The 19830-nt window shown below is 36.6% G+C and overlaps 1 protein-coding gene across 1 annotated transcript in view; it reads right to left on the reverse strand.

The window, feature by feature from the left end:
- The window catches only part of SLCO6A1 (solute carrier organic anion transporter family member 6A1), a 199226-nt gene that overhangs the window by 101405 nt on the left and 77991 nt on the right, over nt 1-19830 (reverse strand). The window contains exon 8 of the mRNA XM_037800889.1: nt 7808-8003. Coding sequence (XP_037656817.1) covers nt 7808-8003 — 196 coding nt within the window. The remainder of the gene's footprint in view (nt 1-7807; nt 8004-19830) is intronic.

A 19830-nucleotide genomic window follows, 5' to 3' on the forward strand; every position in this document is an offset into this window, starting at 1 on the left:
CCAAAATACCACTGTTAGGGGAGGCTTGCCGGAGGGAACCGCCTTTTCCCCACCCCCTTATCTTGCCCGGACACTCCCCGTTGCCAGTGCAACTCCCATTACCACCAGTGCGCATACATTGTTGCCAGACACCGTTACCGGAGCAACTCTCGCCCCTTTTCAATCAACCTCCGCGCCCTCTCAGAACCAATCCAAGCCTTTAACCTCTACAGCTACCCCGCCCTCTAAACGCCCGATATAAGCTTGTACTCTCCCCTAATAAACTCTCTTGGCTTCTTCACCCTAAAAGAACCGTGTCCCGCCTGTTCCTTTCTCGCCGCCCTCCATACTTTGCACGCCTACGCCGGGGACCGGGCCCAGTCCCCCGCCTCGCCCTCGCCTCCGGGAAAGAGCCCCCGCCGCCGGTACCCTCCAAGCAATCCTGAGAGCCTAGGATTTGGCAACCGGCCGCCACCTCCCCCCCCCAGACGAGTCAACTGCGACCGCAATCAATTTCATTTTCTTCTTTTATTCCAGTATTTTTTGCTCTCAAATCTTTGTCTGGTATTCTATCCATTTCACCTTTCTTTTGATTATAGGTAGCATGATATATCTTTTCCTATCATTTTATACTTAATTTATGTTTGTCTACATTTGAGATGCATTTCTTGAGTATGGAGTATGTAGTTGCATCCTGCTTTTTAATCAGATCTGAGATTCTAGGGCTTTTAATTGAGGTATTCAAGTCATCTATATTTAATGTAACTACTGATACAGTTAAGTTTAACTCTACCCTCTTTCTATTTGTCCTATCTGTTCTTTGATCCTGCTTTCACCTTTTCCTGGCTAATTTGGGATTAAAAGAATAATTTTGTACATTCCATTTCAACTCCTTTGTTGGTTTACTTGCTATAACTCTTTGTTATTTTAGTGGTTGTTCCTGGTTTTGCAGTATTTATCTTTAACTTATAGTTTATTATATTACTTCATGCAGACACCATATTACATATTATGTTTTAAAGAAATTTAAATAATAAGGAAAACATGATTAACCATGTAATTACCATTTTCATTGCTCTTCTTTCCTTTGTTTAGATCCACATTTTCATCTGGTATCATTTTACTTCTGCTTGAAAGACTTCCTTTATCATTTCATGTAGTGTGGTTCTGCCAGTGTTAAATTAAGATTTTTATGGCTAAAATTATTTCTCCTTCATTTTTAATAGATATTGTTGCTGGTAATAGAATTTTTGGTTGGAATTTTGTTTTCTTTCAGTGTTTTGAAAATACTGCCCCACTGTTTTCTTACCTATATCATTTTTGACAAAAAAAATGCTGATTCCCTTATCTTTGGTCCTTTGAACATAGTATTTTTCCTGCCACTTACTGCTTTTAATAATTTTCTCTACATCACTTGTCTTCAGCAATTTAATTTTGATGTTCCATGGTGTAATTTTATTCATATTTCTTTTATTGAAGATTTGCTGGGATTTTTAAGTCTATAGGTTATTCTTTCATTATTTCCTGCTTCCACTTTGACTTCCACATGAATTCCCCTGGGAGGTTTTATCATGAATGGGTGAAGGATTTTGTCAAATGCTTTTTCTATAGCAAGTGATATGATCATATGCTTTTTTTCTTCAGTCTGTTGGTGTGATGGAATATATTAATTAATTTTTGAATATTGAAACAGCCTTACATATCTGGAATAAATTCCACTTAGTTGGTGTGTAGAATTCTCCAAAAACATTTGAATTTGTTTGACTAATATTTTATTGAGGATTTTTGCATCTGTGTTCATGAGAGATATCAGTGTATAATTTTCCAATCATGTATTGTTTTTATCTGGTTATGATATCAGGGTGATCCTAGCCTCATAAAGTGAGTTAGTGTTCCCTCTGTTTTTATTTTCTGGAAGAGAGTATAGAGAATTTGTATCATTTCTTCTTTAATATTTGGTAGAGTACACCAGTGACAGCTTGGTGCTTTCTGTTTGAGGTTATTAGTGTTGATTCAATTTCTCATTTGATACAAGCCTGTTCAGATTATTTTTTTCTCCTTATATGAGTTTTAGTAGACTTGTCTTTCAAGGAATTGGTCCATTTCATCTCAGTTATCAAATTTGCGAGCAAATAATATTCCTATGTTCTTCTTTTATGCCCAATTGGATCAGTACTGATGTGTATTCACTCTTTTTTTCTTAATTAGTCTGGATAAAGGTTTATCAATTTTGTTGATCTTTCCGAAGAATCAGCTTTTAGGTTCATTAATTTTCTCTATTGATTTCCTTTTTTTAATTCCATTGATTTCTGCTCTGATGTTTATCTTATTTTTCTTCTTATTTTGTATTAACTTGGTCTTCTTTTTTGAGTTTCCTAAGCTGGAAACTTAGATTGTTGATTTTAGATTTTTTTCTTTCATTCAATGCTGTAAGTTGCCCTCTAAGGACTGCTTTTGCTGCATTCCACAGATTTTGATAAGTTGTATTTTCATTTTCATTTAGTTCAAAATATTTTTAAATTCCTCTTGAGACTTCTTTGGAAGTCAGTGGGAAACAATTTCCTGCCACCTGGGGCCAGGATGTTGGGTGTCATCAGGTATCATGGAGCCTGGACAACAAGATGCCCATGCAGGCACCCATGAGGTTCAATTCTTCAATGAGGCATCCTACAGCCTCCTGAGGAAGGCTAAGAGAAATAATGAGGACATTTCCATCATCCTACCCTTGTTCACAGTTAGTGTGGACCATTGGGACCTGGTGATCTACTCCCTGGCCTTCAGTGCCTAGAACCAGATCCAGACCTGAGCCAGGGAACTCCATCATTCCTTCCTTCTTTCAATAAATAGCCAAAGGCCACTAAAATCCACCCTTCCCCTCACCCCTACCCAAAAAAGTGTATGATTCAGAAGTACGTTGGTTAATCTCCAAATATTTGGGGCTTCTTGGCTACCTTTCTATTATTGATTTCAAGTTTAATTCCACTGTGGTCTGAAAGCATACTTTGTATGATTTCTGTTCTTTTAAATTTGAAAAGGTGTGTTTATACCCAGAATGTGGTCTATCTTTGAGTCCTGGTTTCCAATGCTGCTATGACAAATACCACACAATGGGTTGAGCAGGAAGTTTTTGGCTCAGTTTCAGAGGCTAGAAAGTTTGCTCCTCCTGCAGTCAGTAGCATTTTCCCGGCCCACAATTTTTGGTTTCCTTGTCTTTCTCATCACATGACAATGTCCTTTCCTTTCTACTCCAGATTGTTTCTGACTTCCTGCTTCTGCTCTTTCCTGTGTCTTTCTCCCACTGGCCTTCTCTATAAGGTCTTTGTAAGATAATAGGATTAAGATTCATATTGATTCAGTTGGCCAAACCTTAACTTAAAATAACATCTTCAAAAGGTCCTGTTTACAAATGGGTTCACACTCACAGAATGGATTAAGATTAAGAACATGTTTCTTTCTCTCTCTCTCTCTCTCTCTCTCTCTCTTTCTGTGTGTGTGTGTGTGTGTGTGTGTGTGTGTGTGTGGTACAAGCTCAATCTGCCACATTTTGTGAATATTCCATGTGAACTGAAGAAGAATGTTTATTCTGCTATTGTCGGGTACAGTATTCTATAAATGCCAGATGGATTAAGTTGATCGCTAATACTGTTCAGGTCAGCTGTATCCTTATTGACTTTCTACCTGCTTAAGCTATCAATTACTGACAAGTAGGTGCTGAAGTCTCCAACTGTAGTATTTCTCCTTATAGTTTTTGCCTCACATATTTTGATACTCAGATTTTAAGTTCATACCTATTAAGGATTGTTGTCTTCTTGGAGAATTGACCACTTTATTATCATGCAGTGTCCTCTTTCACCCATGACAACATTTCTTGTTCTAAGGTTTGCTTTGGCTGAAATTAATATAGGTACTACATATTTCTTTTGATTATGTTAGCATGGGATAACTTTTTCCATCCTCTTAGTTTTAATCTGTGTCTTTATATAAAAGTAGGTTTCTTGTAGACAAAACTATAATTGGGTCTTGTTTTTCTATCCACTCTGATAGTCTCTGTCTTTCAAATGGTGTATTTAGTCCATTCACATTTAAAGTTATTATGATATGGTTAGATAGGGGGAAAAAAGTACCAACCATATTTCTTTTATCTTCATTGTTCTTCTTTTCTCTTCCACCCTTTTCCTGCCTTCCCCAGTTTTAATTGAGCATTTATATGATTACATTATCTCTTCCCTCTTAGCATATTGGCTATCCTTATAATTTTTAGTGGTTTTCCAAGAGTTTGCAAAATACATTTACAGGTAATCGAAGTAACTTCCAAAAAAAACTCTGCAGATATCTTATGATAACAGAGTTTTCCCAATTCCTCCCTCCCATCCTTACATCATTGCTGTCATTAATTTCATTTCCCCATAAACTATAATAACCCAATATACTATCACTATTTTTACTTGGAACAAACTATTACCTATTAGATCAATTAAGAAAAAGAAAAAGAAAAGATCTTACCTTCACTTACTGCTTCTCTAATACTTTTACTTTTTTATGTAGATAAAGTTTCTGACATATCATTTTCCTTCTCTCTGAAGAACTTCTTTTATCATTTCTTGCAAGGCAGGTCTAATGATGATAACTTCCCTCAGTTTTTGTGTGAGTAAGTATTTCTCCTCCATTTTTGAAGGATAATTATACTGGATATAGAATTCTAGATTGGTGGGTTTTCTCTTTCTTTCAATACTTCAATGATTGCAGGCCACTCTCTTCTGGCTTGTATGGTTTGTTAAGAGAAGTCCAATATAATTGCTATTCAGTATTCTCTATAGATAAAGTTTTGTTCCCCACTCTGACTAGTTTCAATATTTTTGGTTTGGTTTTCTGCAATTTGTGTATGAGTTACCTATTGCAGTTTTTTTTTTTTTCTATTTATTCTTTATATTGTTCTCTGAGCTTCCTAGATTTGTGGCATGGTGTCTGTAATTAATTTTGGAAAATTCTTAGTTATTATTTCTTCAAATATTTTTCCCCTTCTGGAATTCCCATTATGTGTGTATGTTCCATCTTTCATAATGGTCACACAATTCATAGATATTCTGTCCATTTTTTTTTTTTAAATTCATTCGTCTCTTTACATTTCAGTTTGGAAAGTTTCTATTGACATACCTTCAAGCTCACTTACTGTTTCCTCAGCCATGTCCAGTTTAATGTTGAATGTCTCAAAGGCATTCTCCATTTCTGTTACACTGTTTTTGATTTCTAGCATTTCCTTTCTTAGAGATTCTATCTCTCTTACATTACCCATCTGTTTCTGCATGTTGTCTGTATCTTCAATTAGATCTCTTAGCCTATTAATTGTATTATTTTACATTCCCAGTATGATCATTTCAAAATCTCTGCCATATCTTCATCTATTTTGAAAGCTTGCTTTGTCTCTTTAGACTCATTTTTTCCCTTTCCTTTTAGCATGTCTTGTAATTTTTTGCTGAAAACCATGAATGTTGTATGGAGTAAATAGGTCTTCAGTGTGATATTTTATGTTTATCTGGCTAGGAGCTAGGCTATGTTTAACATTTGCTGTACTGTAGGTGTCAGAGGCTTCAATTTCCTATGGTGTCCTTGATTATTATAGTCTCTGTTGTCTTTGGATTTTCCTGGAAGCTCCTTCTTAAACAGAGCCCATGTCTTGCAGTTCTCTCATTCTATTTCACTCTATTATACTTAGAACCTTGCTGATGTGGTGGTAAGATATTTTGGAGGGAAATATTCTATAATACTATGATTACATCTCTTTTCTTTTATATGGGAATAATTGTCTGGGCTGTTTCCTTCCAAAGAGTTAGTTAGTCCTTTTTTCTTAACTTATGTGAGACAGGAAGGCTAGATGGGGTTGAGTTATCTAATTGCCCTTCTTCTAGGTCAGATTAGTTTCTAATGAAGTAGTTTCCTTGAGGCAAGATCTTTGTTAGGGAGAACAGATCACTCTGGGTATATTTGAAATTGGTTACTTTTTTCCTCCCCCCGTATGAAGCACAATTGAATTTTTCTCTGATCTTTATCATGAGAAACTGGTGGGGCTTCTAGAGGTAAGACTAATGAAAACACGGGGGCTTCCCATAAAACTGAGACCCCAGGAGATTTTAACTCTCAAGTTAGTCCACACTCAGCCTCTAGAGATTAGTCAATAATCTTTTAATTTTCCTGCCAACTTCAGCTTCAACAGCTTCTGCTCATGGTAAACCGTGATTCTTTTTGTCTGACTCCAGTTTTCTGGGTAGCAGTTTGCCCTTTGATAACAATTTTTTTATGATTTTTAGTTTGTTCAGCTTTTGGCTTATTATGAGGAGAGGATAATGACTTCCAAGTTATTTGCATATCTGAGCAGACTGGAAGCCTTACTCTTTTATTGTTTATCACAATCCATATTAATATAAAAACCATTCTTAGTTTGCAGACAACATCCACACATACACACAAAAGCTGCAGTCTGGATTTGGCCTTTGGGCCATAGTTTTCCAACCCTTAGTTCAGATCACTTATGTTTAATATAATTATTAATATAGTTAGATTGAAAGCTATTCCTTTTTTTCATTTTACTTTTTCAGTTTGTCATCTCTGTTTTTTGTTTCTCTCTTCCTTCTTTCCTTCTAATTTAATTCTCTATTGGTATTTTGACTATAGTTCCTTGTATCATATTTTAGTGGTTTCTCTAGATATATACTAGTACATACCTAATATCAAGTTGATATTCTGTCATTCTATCTAAAATGTGAAAAACTTATAACAATATAGATTCTTTTACCCTCCCCCTTTAAATTATAGTTGTCATATGTATTATACCTACATACATTGAAAATCACACCAGACAATGTTATAAGCTTTGCTTTCAATAGTTATATATTTTACACAACTTAAGATGAGAAAAATTAGTCTACTAAATTTATTCAAATATTTATCATTTCTGTTACTTTTTCTTCATCCTTCAAGTTCAATTTCCTCTGTTATTACTTCCATTCAGCCTGAAAAGACTGAGAAATGAGATAAATGAAGAGAATAACGTTTCTACCTCACAGTGGAGTGGCTTATCATGGACAAAAGCTTCCACTGAGAATAAGTAGAAAAGCTGAACAAATTTTTAAAAGATCTGTTAAATGCGTAAGAGAGTTTTTTAGGTAACTAGGAAATGAAAGACAAAAATCCAGGAAAAGGGCAAACCCTACAGAGGAGAGGCAACTTTCTGCAGCTATTTTTCCCCAAAGGAATTTGCTGATTCTGGGAATTGGCAAGAAGCTGAGAATTTGGGCAAAAGGTCTGTGCAAAAAGCATTTATCTCATTTCTCAGTCTTTGGTTTGCAATTATGTTCTCCTGTATTTAATATCAATCTCTTCCCAGTCCTTTGACTTTTTGTATGTTTAGCTTAAAGTGACACTATGGTCCATATTTTCCCATGTACCTCAGTTCTAGTCTCTGGAGTCTGTAAGAGGGGAGACATACCAGTTTAGGATTACAAGGTAAGCTTGGCTTTATACACAGAGATAATACTGTCTCCTAGTTGCTGCCCACTCATATAAGGAATTCTACTAGATTCTGAATAATTTCAATGTATTTTGTTCTTTAGTACTTTACAAATGCATGGCCAGTCATATCCCAAGATATCATAATAATATTTGGATTTTTAACATGAAAGATGAGCCTATCCTTTATATATCATTTATGTGTACAACAATTATAAGAATGATGTGAACAACAAGGGTTACTGAATAATTAATTACTAACTGACTGGGAAATACATTATTGGGTTCTGACTTGAAAATCAAATATATCAAAAATTATATTTACCCTTCATAATTTTCAGTGATCCCAGCAAATTGTCCTGATTTGCAGCGAACAAAAATGATAAACACAAGTAGGATATTTGATACAGCAGATGTAACCATTATAAATCTCATAATGGCTTTACAAGACCATTCTAATATGTAAATAATTGCTCCTCCCAGAAACTGGCCAAGTGCACCTCCTGGAATTAAAACAAGTCCTAAAATAAAGAAGGAAGGTAGAAGAACCAGTTAGAAAATAACAAGGTGACAATAGTACAGTAAATTTAAACATTGGTGCAATTCTCTGTGCTCTAAACCTACAGCTATCATTGACTTAAATATAAAGATAGAGAGGAAACTAAAAGGTCTGATAAACATCTTGACAAACCTGATCCTTAACAGAAATACATTGTCTTTCAGGCCTGGGCTGAAGCCATAGACCTACCTATTGGACTCTAGGGAGGTGATGGTGAAGTTTTGGTCCTAGATAGTAATGAGGCCTGTGCTGGTTTGAATGTATTATATCCCCCAGAAAAGGCCATGTTCTTTGATGCAATCTTGTGTGGGCAGACAAATCAGTGTTGATTAGATTGTAATTTGAGTGTTCCATGGAGATGTGACCCACCCAATTGTATGTGATAACTCTGATGAGATTATTTCCATAGAAGCGTGGCCTCACCCATTCAGCATGGGTCTTGATTACTGGAGCACTATGTGGGAGCTCAGGCAGAAGGAGCAAGCCTGCTGCAGCCAAGAGGGACACTTTGAAGAAAGCACAGGAGCTGCAGATGAGAGACAGTTTGAGGACAGCTGTTGAAAGCAGACTCTTGCTGAAGAGAAGCTAAGAGAGGACATATATCCCAAGTGCAACTAAGAGTGATATTTTTGAGGAACTGCAGCCTAGAGAGGAACATGCTGGGAGAAAGCCATTTTGAAACCAGAACTTGGAGCAGATGCTGGCCACATGCCTTCCTGGCTAGCAGAGGTTTTCCAGACGCCATTGGCCATCCTCCAGTGAAGGTACCCAATTGTTGATGCATTACCTTGGACATTTTATGGCCTTAAGACTGTAACTATGTAACCAAATAAATCCCCTTTATAAAAGCCAATCCATCTCTGGTGTTTTGCATTCTGGTGGCATTAGCAAACTAGAACAGATTTTGGTACCAGAGAAGTGGGGTGCTGGTGCTGCTGAGTTTGCAAATACCAAACATGTTGGCACGGCTTTTTAAATGGATAAGGGGAAGATTCTGGAAGAATTATGAAGAGCTCAATGGAAAAGGCCTAAACTGCTTTGAAGAGACTGTGGAAATATGAACTCTAAAAATACTTCTGATGAGGCCTTGAGCAGAAATGATGAATATGATGTTGAAAACTGGAAGGAAGGTGATCCTTGTTTTAAAGTGGCAGAGAATTTGGCAAAATTGAGTCCTGGTATTGGATGGAAGGCAAAATTTGAAAGCAACAACCTGGAATATTTAGCTGATGAGATCTCCAAGCAAAATATGGGAGAAGTAGCCTTCTACTTGCAGCTTATAGTAAAATGCAACAGGACAGAGATAAACTTAGAACCGAATCTTGGATTCAAAGAAACCAGAAATTGATGGCTTAGAAAATTCCAGGCTTCCAGGGGGTGGATCCCCAGAAGCTACAGCCCAACATGAGGATTTAACCAAACATGGAACCCAGGCACCATTCAGTACAAGCTGAGATTGGAGATGGAGTTATCCAGAAAGGATTTGTGGAAAGTCCTATTGTCTGATGGCTTTGACCCGTGTGCTTCATGTGACGCCAACAGAATTTCTGCGAGATCTTTATAGACAGAGCCACTGCCGGTGTGGACTGGAGGAGACAGACAAGGAACAAATTGAAGGAAACATTCTTCAAAGACAGAGCCATGGAGGTTGAGGTCTGGAGTCAAGACGCCTTGGGCTGGGAGAGTGGAGTGGCCCATATGCATGGAAAGGGTAAGTCTGCCCCAGAGGTTGAGGGTGGGCCTTCTGCCTCTATGCTCTGGAAGAGTTTTGCCACCCCAGGCCCCAAAGAGGGTGGAGCACATTCCCAGGGAATTGGGGAAAGCCTGGCTGCCACCCCACTGTTCTGAAGGGGTTGAGCATGTGCCCTGGTGATAGAAGGGAATCGGGGTGCTGCCCCGATGTTTGAGGAGGGTGGGGCTGAGAAGGTGGTCTCCCCAATGTATGGATATGTTGGAGAACTCACCCCAGTGTTTGAAGAGGAAAGGGCTGCCAAAAAGGCCCTTAGGAAGGGTTAGACTCCCACTCTCTCAAGCCCCAAGGATGCAACATCATTCTGTAAATGATTTTCAGACTTTGAAATCTAATGGAGTTTTTCCTGCAGGTTTTAGGAATTGTTTTGGTCCTGTGAACCCTGTTTTCCTTTCAGTTTCTCCTTATGGCAGTGGGAATGTTTATCCTATGAATGTCCCTCCTTTGTATATTGGAAGCACATAATTGGTTCTAAGTTCACAGATCCACAGCTAAAGGAAAATTATGCCTTAGGACTGACCACGCCTATAATTGATTTTGATGGAATTTTGTACTTAACTACTGTTACTGAAATGATTTAAGTTTCTGTGATCTTGTTATGTATGAATGTACTTTGTATTTGGAAAGAACATGTTTTTCTGGGGTCCAGGGGGTGGAATGTGCTGGTTTGAATGTATTATGTCCCCCAGAAAAGGCCACATTCTTTGATGTAATCATATGCAGGCAGACATATCAGTGCTGACTAGATTGTAATTTGAGTGTTCCATGGAGATGTGACACCACCCAACTGTAGGTGATAACTCTGATGAGATTATTTCCATGGAGGCATGGCCCCACCCATTCAGCATGGGTCTTGATTACTGGAGCACTATGTGGGAGCTCAGGCAGAAGGAGCAAGCCTACTGCAGCCAAGAGGGACACTTTGAAGAAAGCACAGGAGCTGCAGATGAGAGAAAGTTTGAGGACAGCTGTTGAAAGCAGACTCTTGCTGCAGAGAAGCTAAGAGAGGACAAATACCCCAAGTGCAACTAAGAGTGATATTTTTGATGAACTGCAGCCTAGAGAGGAACGTCCTGGGAGAAAACCATTTTGAAACCAGAACTTGGAGCAGACGCTGGCCACGTGCCTTCCTGGTTAGCAGAGGTCTTCCGGATGCCATTGGACATCCTTCAGTGAAGGTACCCAATTGTTGATGCATCACCTTGGACACTTTATGGCCTTAAGACTGTAACTGTGTAACCAAATACATCCCCTTTATAAAAGCCAATCCATCTCTGGTGTTTTGCATTCTGGCGGCATTAGCAAACTAGAACAGGGCCTAAGAAAAACCAGGAGCTTAATCCATGCGAAAAAACAGCAGCAACCACCGAAAGAACCCAAAAATTCAAACAAACAAAATAATTAGGTGGGAGCTGTTTTATTGAGAACTAATATTGACTAGCTACCTGGATTTATGGCTTACAGCAAGAGACATACTTATAGCAACAGGAGTTAACAGATTTGTTACAAGAATTTAACCAAGCCACCTATTGGTTCTGTTAATGGATATGCAGTACCGTTAGTTCTGTGAATGGATGTGCAGTATGAACAATTTCACAATGAAGTGAGACTCCAGATGGTCATATAAGACCTGTTTATCTACTCGAGTATAAGGATTAGAAAGAGGCAAGCACAAAAAGAAGGAAAAGGAGGAGGAGGAGAAGGAGGTGGAGGAAGAGGAGGAGGTGGAGGTGGAGGAGGAGGTGGAGGTGGAGGAGGAGGAGGAGGAGTAAAAATATGGTTAGAAAATGCTCAATTAGATGAAGACAACACAGTAAGTTCATACACTGATGCAATCCCCTCTGCTCCAAACACATAGCAATGATATATTTAAATAGGAGTAAAAGGAGAGAAATATAAGATAAAAACAAAAAAATTCCATTACACCAGATTAAATATTTTTTTTCACAGAAGTGTGTGAAGACTTTAAAATAAGCAATTTTAGAATGCTCAAAAAGATATGTGAAAGTGTAATTTCCATAAAAATGAAGAAAAAATAATAACAGGAAAGAATGAAAGATGAACAGGTGGGTGGAAAAAAAAACAAATAAGAAACCAGGATATTAAAAATTACAATTGTCAAAAACTCAAATCCCAGGGTAATATTAAGATTATATGCAGTCGAAGAGTGAATTAACAAATTGGAAGAGAGCAACAAATTATTCACTGAGTATGTTATACAAAAGAAAAAAGAGTGAAACAAGAATAACCAAAATGAGCAGTTGAAAGACAATGAGTATAGTGGAGATACCTTATTAATACTACTTCAGGCAGATGATCAAGCTCAAATTCAACAGTGATAAGTAATGTTGATAGTATATACCTTTGATATGATTTGATGAAAATGGCATTTTAAAATTATGGTCTTCCTTCTAGAAGTTCATAACCTCAGTCTAATCATAAGAAACAAATCAGACCATTCTCAATAGAGGGACATTCTATAAAAAGTCTGACCACTACTCCTCAAAACTGTCAAGATTAAAAAAATTAGGAAAAACTGAAACTGTCATAGTCAAGAGGAGCCTAAGGAGACATGATGGCTAAATATAATGTGGTATCCCTGGATGGGATATTGGGACAGAAAAAGGACATTGGGCAAAAACTAAGGAAAACCAAATAAACTATGGACTGTAGATTTGTAGAAATCAGACACATCTGTGAACAGAAAACTGAGAACCCTTGACTTTATTCCCCAACTCAGCTGAGAAAATATTGGATGTAAGGCTTATTGCCCTGGGTAGTAGATTATAGGAATTCTGAGAAAACTCCACCTCAAGAGAAAAGTTGTAGAAAATACTGGACACTGGGAGTTCAATAATTGGATAGCTGGGTCCTTGAAAGTCTATCCTAAACTGAGAAAAAAACAGCTGAAAATTCAACCAATGCACAGAACTTCCAATCAACTTTTTAATGTAAATACTTTATTGATGTACACAAAAGTACATATCTCTATCAAAATCTGAACATTACCAGAAGCCCAAAAGCTCTTTCGTGCACTCCTAGGACTTTACACAAAATGGGTCATAAAATATTCATACATTATGGCTTCTTTTGTTAAACATGTTGAGAAATTTATCCATATTTTGCATATAACAATAGATTGTGCCCTCTCATAGTTGAACAGTATTCCAATAAATGAATATACCACAACTAATTTATTTACTGAGGTGTTATGAATTATGCTGTTGCTATAAAAAATCACAAATGTCTTATTTGTAAACATTTGCATTCTGTTGTGTATAATCTTAAGAGTGGATTTCTGGGTCATAGAATATACATATGTTCAGATTTTGTGACAGATTTACAAAATGGTTAAATCAATTTACAATCTCACCAGTAGTGGACAAAATGCCAGTTACTCCACATCCATGCCAATATGTATCTCATTTTAGCCATTCTGTTAAATAGCAGTATTGCATTGTGGTTGTAATATACATTTCCCTGAAAACTAATAAAGGTGAGCATATTTTTATATGAATATTGGGTACTTGATATTATCTTTTGTGGAATGTTTAAAAGTCTTTTGTCCATTTTTTATTGGGTTACCTGCCCTTTTTTCATTGATTGTTGTATTCTTTTACAATTCTGTGTACAAATCCCTTGTAGGAAATTTGTATTGAAAACATTATGTAGCTTAAATTTTCATACTCTTTATTCTGCCATTTGATGAACAGAATTCTTAATTTTAATGTAATGTCACTTATCTCTTTTCCTTTATGGCTAGTGATTTGTGTCCTACTTCAGAAATCTTTGTCTCTCCAAAGTCATGAATATATTTTCCTATGTTTTATTTTAAAAGTTTTATTGTTTTATCATTTCCACTTAGATCTACAGTCCATCTGGAATTGATATTTGTTTACACAGGTAGGTAGATGTCAGGACTTATCTTTTTAAATAAGGTTATCTAATCCAACATCACTGTACTTAAGTGTTACCTTTGCCTTGAATCAGGTGACCTTAACTGATGAATTAACTATTTCTGTGCCACTTATCTGTTTATTCGTGCATCAATCATACTATTTTTTTTTGCAGTTAAATTTTTACTAAGAATTTACTACACAGGCATACCTCAGAGATACTGCAGGTTTGGTTCCAGACCACCACAATAAAGCAAATATTGCAATAAAGAGAATCACATGAGTTTTTTGGTTTCTCAGTGCATATAACAGTTATGTTTACAGTATACTGTAGCGATTAAGTGTGCAATAGCATATGTCTAAACAATGTATATACCTTAATTTTAAAATACTTTATTGCTAAAAAGTTCTAACCATTACCTGAGCCTTCAGTAAGTCATAATCTTTTGCTGGTGGAGAGCTTGGCCTCAATGTTGATGGCTGCTGAGTGATCAGGATAGTGATTGCTATAGGTTGGGCTGACTGTGGCAATTACTTAAAATAACACAATGATGGAATCTGCTGCATTGATGGACTCTTTCTTTCATGAAAGCATTCTCTGTAGCACGTGATGCTGTTTGATATCATTTTACCCACATTAGAAGTTCTTTCAAAATTAGAGTCAATCTTCTCAAACCCTGCCACTGCTTTATCATCTAAGTTGATGTAATATTCTAAACCCTTTGTTGTCATTTCACCAATGTTCACAGCATCTTCACAACTTACAGATTTCATTTCAAGAAACCACATTCTTTGCTCATCCATATGAAGTAACTCGTCATCCATTAAAGTTTTATCATGAGATTGCAGCAATTTAGTAACATCTTAAGGCTCCACTTCTAATTCTAGTCCTCTTGTTATTTCCACCACATCTACAGTAACTTTCTCCATTGAAGTCTTGAATCTCTCAAAATCATCCATGAGGATTGGGATCACCTTCTTCCAAACTCCTGTTAATGTTGATATTTTGCCCTCCTCTGATGAATCATAAGAGGTTCTTAATGGCATCTAGAATGGTGAATCCTTTCCAGAAGGTTTTCCATTTATCTTGCCCAGATCCATCAAAGGAATCACTATCTGGAAGCTATAGGCTTACAAAATGTCTTTCTTAAATAAAACTTAAAAGTTGAAATTAGTCTTGATCCATGGGCTGCAGAATGGATGTTGTATGAGCAGGCATAACAAAATTAATCTTATTGTATATCTCCATCAGAGCTCTTGGGTGACCAGATGCATCGTCCATGAGCATTAGCATTTTTGAAATGAATATCTTTTTCTGAAGTCTCAAAAGTGTGCTTAAAGTATTCCACAAACCATGTTGTAAGTAGATGTGCTGTCATCCAGGCTTTGTGTTCCATTTATAGAACACAGGTAAAGTAGATTTAGCATAATTATTAAGGGTCCCAGGGTTTTCATGGTAAATGAGCATTGGCTTCAACTTAAAATCACCAGCTTCATTATCCCCCTAACAAGAGAGGCACCCTGTCCTTTGAAGCTTTGAAGCCACGCACTGACTTCTCTCTAGCTATGAAAAGTTCTAGACGGCAACTTCTTCCAATAGAAGGCTGTTTTGTCTACATTGAAAATCTGTTGTTTAGTGTAACCACCTTCATGAATGATTTTAGCTAATCTTCTGGATAACTTGCTGCAGCTTCTACATCAGCACTTACTGCTTTACCTTGCACTTTGATGTTATGGAGATGGCTTATTTCCTTAAACCTCATGAACCAATCTGCTAGCTTCAAACTTCTTTTCCACAACTTCCTTACCTCTCTCAGCCTTCAAAGAATTGAAGATAATGAGTGCCTTGCTCTGGATTAGGCTTTGGCTTAAGGGAATGTTATGAGATTGATCTTCTGTCAAGGTCACTAAAACTTTCTCCACATCAGCAATAGGCTGTTCATTTTATCATTCATGTCTTCATTGGAGTAGTACTTTTAATTTCCTTCAAGAAATTTTCCTTTGCATTCACAACTCAGCTCACTGTTTAATGAAAGAGGACTAACTTTTGCCTTTCTTGGCTTTAAACATCCTTTCCTCACTAAGTTTAATCATTTCAGACTTTTGATTTCAAGTGAGAGATGTATGACTCTTCCTTTCACTTGAACATTTAGAGGCCACTGTAGGACAATTAACTGGTCTAATTTCAAAATTTTTGTGTCTCAGGAAATATAGAGACCCAAGGAGAGGGAGAAAGATGAGGGAATAGCCAGTTGTTGAAGCAGTCAGAACACACACCACACATTTATCAATTACGTTCTCTTTTATATGGGCACAGTTCATGGCACCCCAAAACAATTACAACAATAACATCAAAGATCATTGATCACAGATCACCATAACAGACATAATAATAATGAAGAAGTTTGAAATATTGCATGAATTACCATAACGTGACACAGAGACATGAAGTGAGGTGCATGCTGTTGGAAAAATGGTGCCAATAGGTTTGCTTGGCACAGGGTTTCCACAAACCTTCAATTTGTAAAAAACACAGTATTTATGAAGTGTAATAAAGTGAAGCACTGTAAAACAAGGCATGCTTGTATGTCATCTATTTTAGGTATGGGGATAGAACAAAAAGTCAAAGCCCTTGTCTTTTTTTTTTCAGAAGCAATCATACTATTTTAATTACTATAGTTTCATAAAAGATTTTTGCAAATTCTGTTTACAAAGATGGTTGAAATAATACTTCTTCCCACATGCACATGAGCTTAACACTTGTTTTATTGAGTGGTTGGGTCAATGTCCTTCCCTCTTGAACATAGGTAGGCCTCTGACTGTGAGGTTATGTGATATCTAAAAGCAAGGTCATTAAAATGCCACATACTTCCACCCTCTTGGAATTCTTAATTTTGGAACCAAGTCAGCATTCTGTGAGGAAGCCCAAGCAGCCTACAGAAAGGTCTGTGCGGAGAGGCCTCAGGCCCACAACCCTGGCTAAGCTTATAGCCAACACCAAGCAAAATTTCCCAGTAATGAGAGTAAGCCATCTTGAAAGAAGCTTGCTCTACTGGACTCCAGCAAAATTTCTAATCTCTGAGTAAAATAAATAACAGCATTTTTTAAACCATTAAATTTTAGAGCAATAGTTTACAGCAACAGTAACTGGAACAAGAATTGCTATCCAGTGTTGGGGTAGAATTATGTACCCCAGAAAAATATGTTCTTAATCTTAATCCACTCCTATGGGTCTGAACCCACTGCAAATAGGATATTTTGAAGATGTTATTTTTAGTTAACATGTGGCCAACTGAATCAGCTTGGGTTTTAATCCAGATTACTGGAGTCCTTTATATGAGAACAAAATTCAGACCTAGAGAGAGAAAGCCATGGGAGGCAAGAAGCTGGAAGTCAATAGAACCCAGAAGAGAAAGGAGAAGATGCTGCCATGTGCACTGCCACATGACAGAAAACCAAGGACCACTGGGAGCCAGCAACAGAACACCACAGTATTGGGAGAGAAGGCACTGCCTTTCTGGTAGCTTGACTTTGCATTTCTCTTAGCCTGAAAACCATGAACCAGTGATTTTCTATTGTTTAAGCTATTCCATTGGTTAGTATTTGTTTTAGCAGTTGGGAAATTAAAACATCCAGTAATAAATCCTACAACTTTGGTCTTCTTCAAAACAGGGATGGCCATTTTGGGACATATTTCCATAGAAATACAACCATCTTTTTATCAATTTCAATGAAATAACAATTACAAAACATGCCAAGATTTGTATTTAGATTGCATGAATCAATGGATCAAGTTGGAAGACACTGACACATTAAAATAACAACCCTTTTTAACCAATAATTATAGTACATCCTATAATGTATTAAGGTATTTCAAATTTTCTCTCAATTTTTTTTTTCTTTTCAGTTAGAGGTCTTACATGTCTTCTGTTAGATCTATTCTTAGTTATTTGATATTTATATATTATTTTAACAGTAATTTTTAAATTCTGTCTTCCATTTTGGTTGCAGATATAAAGTAAAACAAATCATCCTTGTATCCAGCAACCTTACTAAATTCATTTATTAATCATAATTTTTCCATAGATCTTTTGGATATTTTAAAGTGCTAATCATATCAGTTTCTAATGAGTTTTATTTTTCACTTAAATTCTTATTTTTTTTCCTTGCCTTGTTGCAATGATTAGAACTTCCAATGAAATGCTTATTAGAAGTTATAATAGTGGTTGTCCAGACATGAACCCAATTTCATGGCAGAGAGCTTTCAATATTTCACCTGAGTATTCTATTTGTTGTGGAATTGTTGGCTTTGTCATTATCAAATTAAAGTTCTTTTCTATTTCTACTTAAGATTATTTTTAAATAAAAAATAGATTTGATTTCTTCCTATTTACATTTCTTCTTGAGATGATCATATGACTCTTCTCCTTTTTCCTGTTTATGCGGTAAAATCTATCAATTCATTTTTTTAATGATATGTCAGCACTGCCTTCCTGGCCTTAATCACACTTATTCATGATATATTATAATTTTATATATCATTGGACTCAATTTGCTAACACTTAACTTTGGATTTTTGCAAACTATGTTCATGAGAGAGATCAATTGGTAATTTTCCTTTGTTGTAATTTCTTTGTCAGACTTTTGTATCTAACTTATACTGGCCTCATAAAAATAAAGAGAGCACTTCCTCTTTTTCTGTTTTCTGGAAAACACTGTATAACATTAGTGTTACTTCTTTCTGAAATGTTAAAATAAATCACTAGTGAAGCCACTTAGGTTGGTATACTTTGTGAGAAGCTTTGTAATGATGGATGCAATTTCTTTAAAGGAAATCATCCTCTTCATATTTACTATTATTGAGGGATGTATTCTTTATATAATTTTTCCATTTCATCTATATTATCACATGTATGCACTTGATATTGCTTAAAACAATCTTGTACAGTCTTTTTAATGTTCATAGGGTCTACAGTAATGTCAAATTTTTCATTCCTGATATAGATTATGTGTGTGTTGTTTGTGTGTGTTTCATCAGTCACACTAAGACATTTCTTTGCTTTGATCTGCTCTTACTTTTCTAGTTTCTTGAGCTAAAACTTTAGATCAGATTTTCAGTCTTTCTTCTATGCATATGTCCACCTTTTTCTCTAAGCATTGATTTAGCTGTGTCCCATAGGTTTTAACACAATTTATCTTCATATAATATTCACTGTGATTTGTGTGTGTGTGTTGTTCATTTTTTTAAATTTTATATATGGTTTTATTAAGGTATATTCACATACCCTAGAATCATCCACAGTGTATAATCAATTATTCACAGTACCATCATATAGATGAGATGTGCATTCATCACAGTAATCAATATTTGAATATTTTCCTTATTCCAAAAGAAATAAAAATAAAAGTAAATAAGAACACCTAAAACATTCCATCACCCCCATCCCACCCTATTTTTCATTTAGCTTTTGCCCCCATTTTTCTACTCATCTGTCCATACACTGGATGAAGGGGGTGTGTGCCACCAACTTTTCACAATCACAGTCACACCATGTAAGCTACACAGTCATGCAACTGCCTTCAAGAATCAAGTTTGATGGTTTCAGGTATTTCCCCCTAGCTATTCCAATACATTAAAAACTAAAGAGGGAAAGCTATATAGCACATCAGAATGCCCTCCAGAGTGACCTCTCAACTCCATTTGAAATCTCTCAGCCACTGAAACTTTATTTTGTTTCATTTTGCTTCCCCCTTTTGGTCAAGAAGGTTTTCTCAATCCCACGATGCTGGTCCAGCCTCATCCCCAGGAATCAGTCCCATGTTGCCAGGGAGATTTCCACTCCTGGGAGTCATGTCCCATGTGTTGGGAAGGACAGTGGATTCACCTGCCATGTGGGCTTAGAGAGAGAGAGACAGCCACATCTGAGCAACAAAGAGGTTCTCTGGGGGAGACTCTTAGGCACAATTATAAGTAGGCTGACTCTCTTTGCAGCAACAAGATTCATAAGGGCAAGCAACAATACCGAGGGTTCATTTTACTAAATTGTTAGTCCTCAAAGTTTGTGAGAATAATCAATAACCCAGGTGGGGAAGTCTAATATTTCTGCATTTTTCCCCAGTTCCTCAGGGGGGTGTTACAAATA

This window comes from Choloepus didactylus, chromosome 13 (assembly GCF_015220235.1).
Source record: "Choloepus didactylus isolate mChoDid1 chromosome 13, mChoDid1.pri, whole genome shotgun sequence".
Classification (NCBI taxonomy): domain Eukaryota; kingdom Metazoa; phylum Chordata; class Mammalia; order Pilosa; family Megalonychidae; genus Choloepus; species Choloepus didactylus.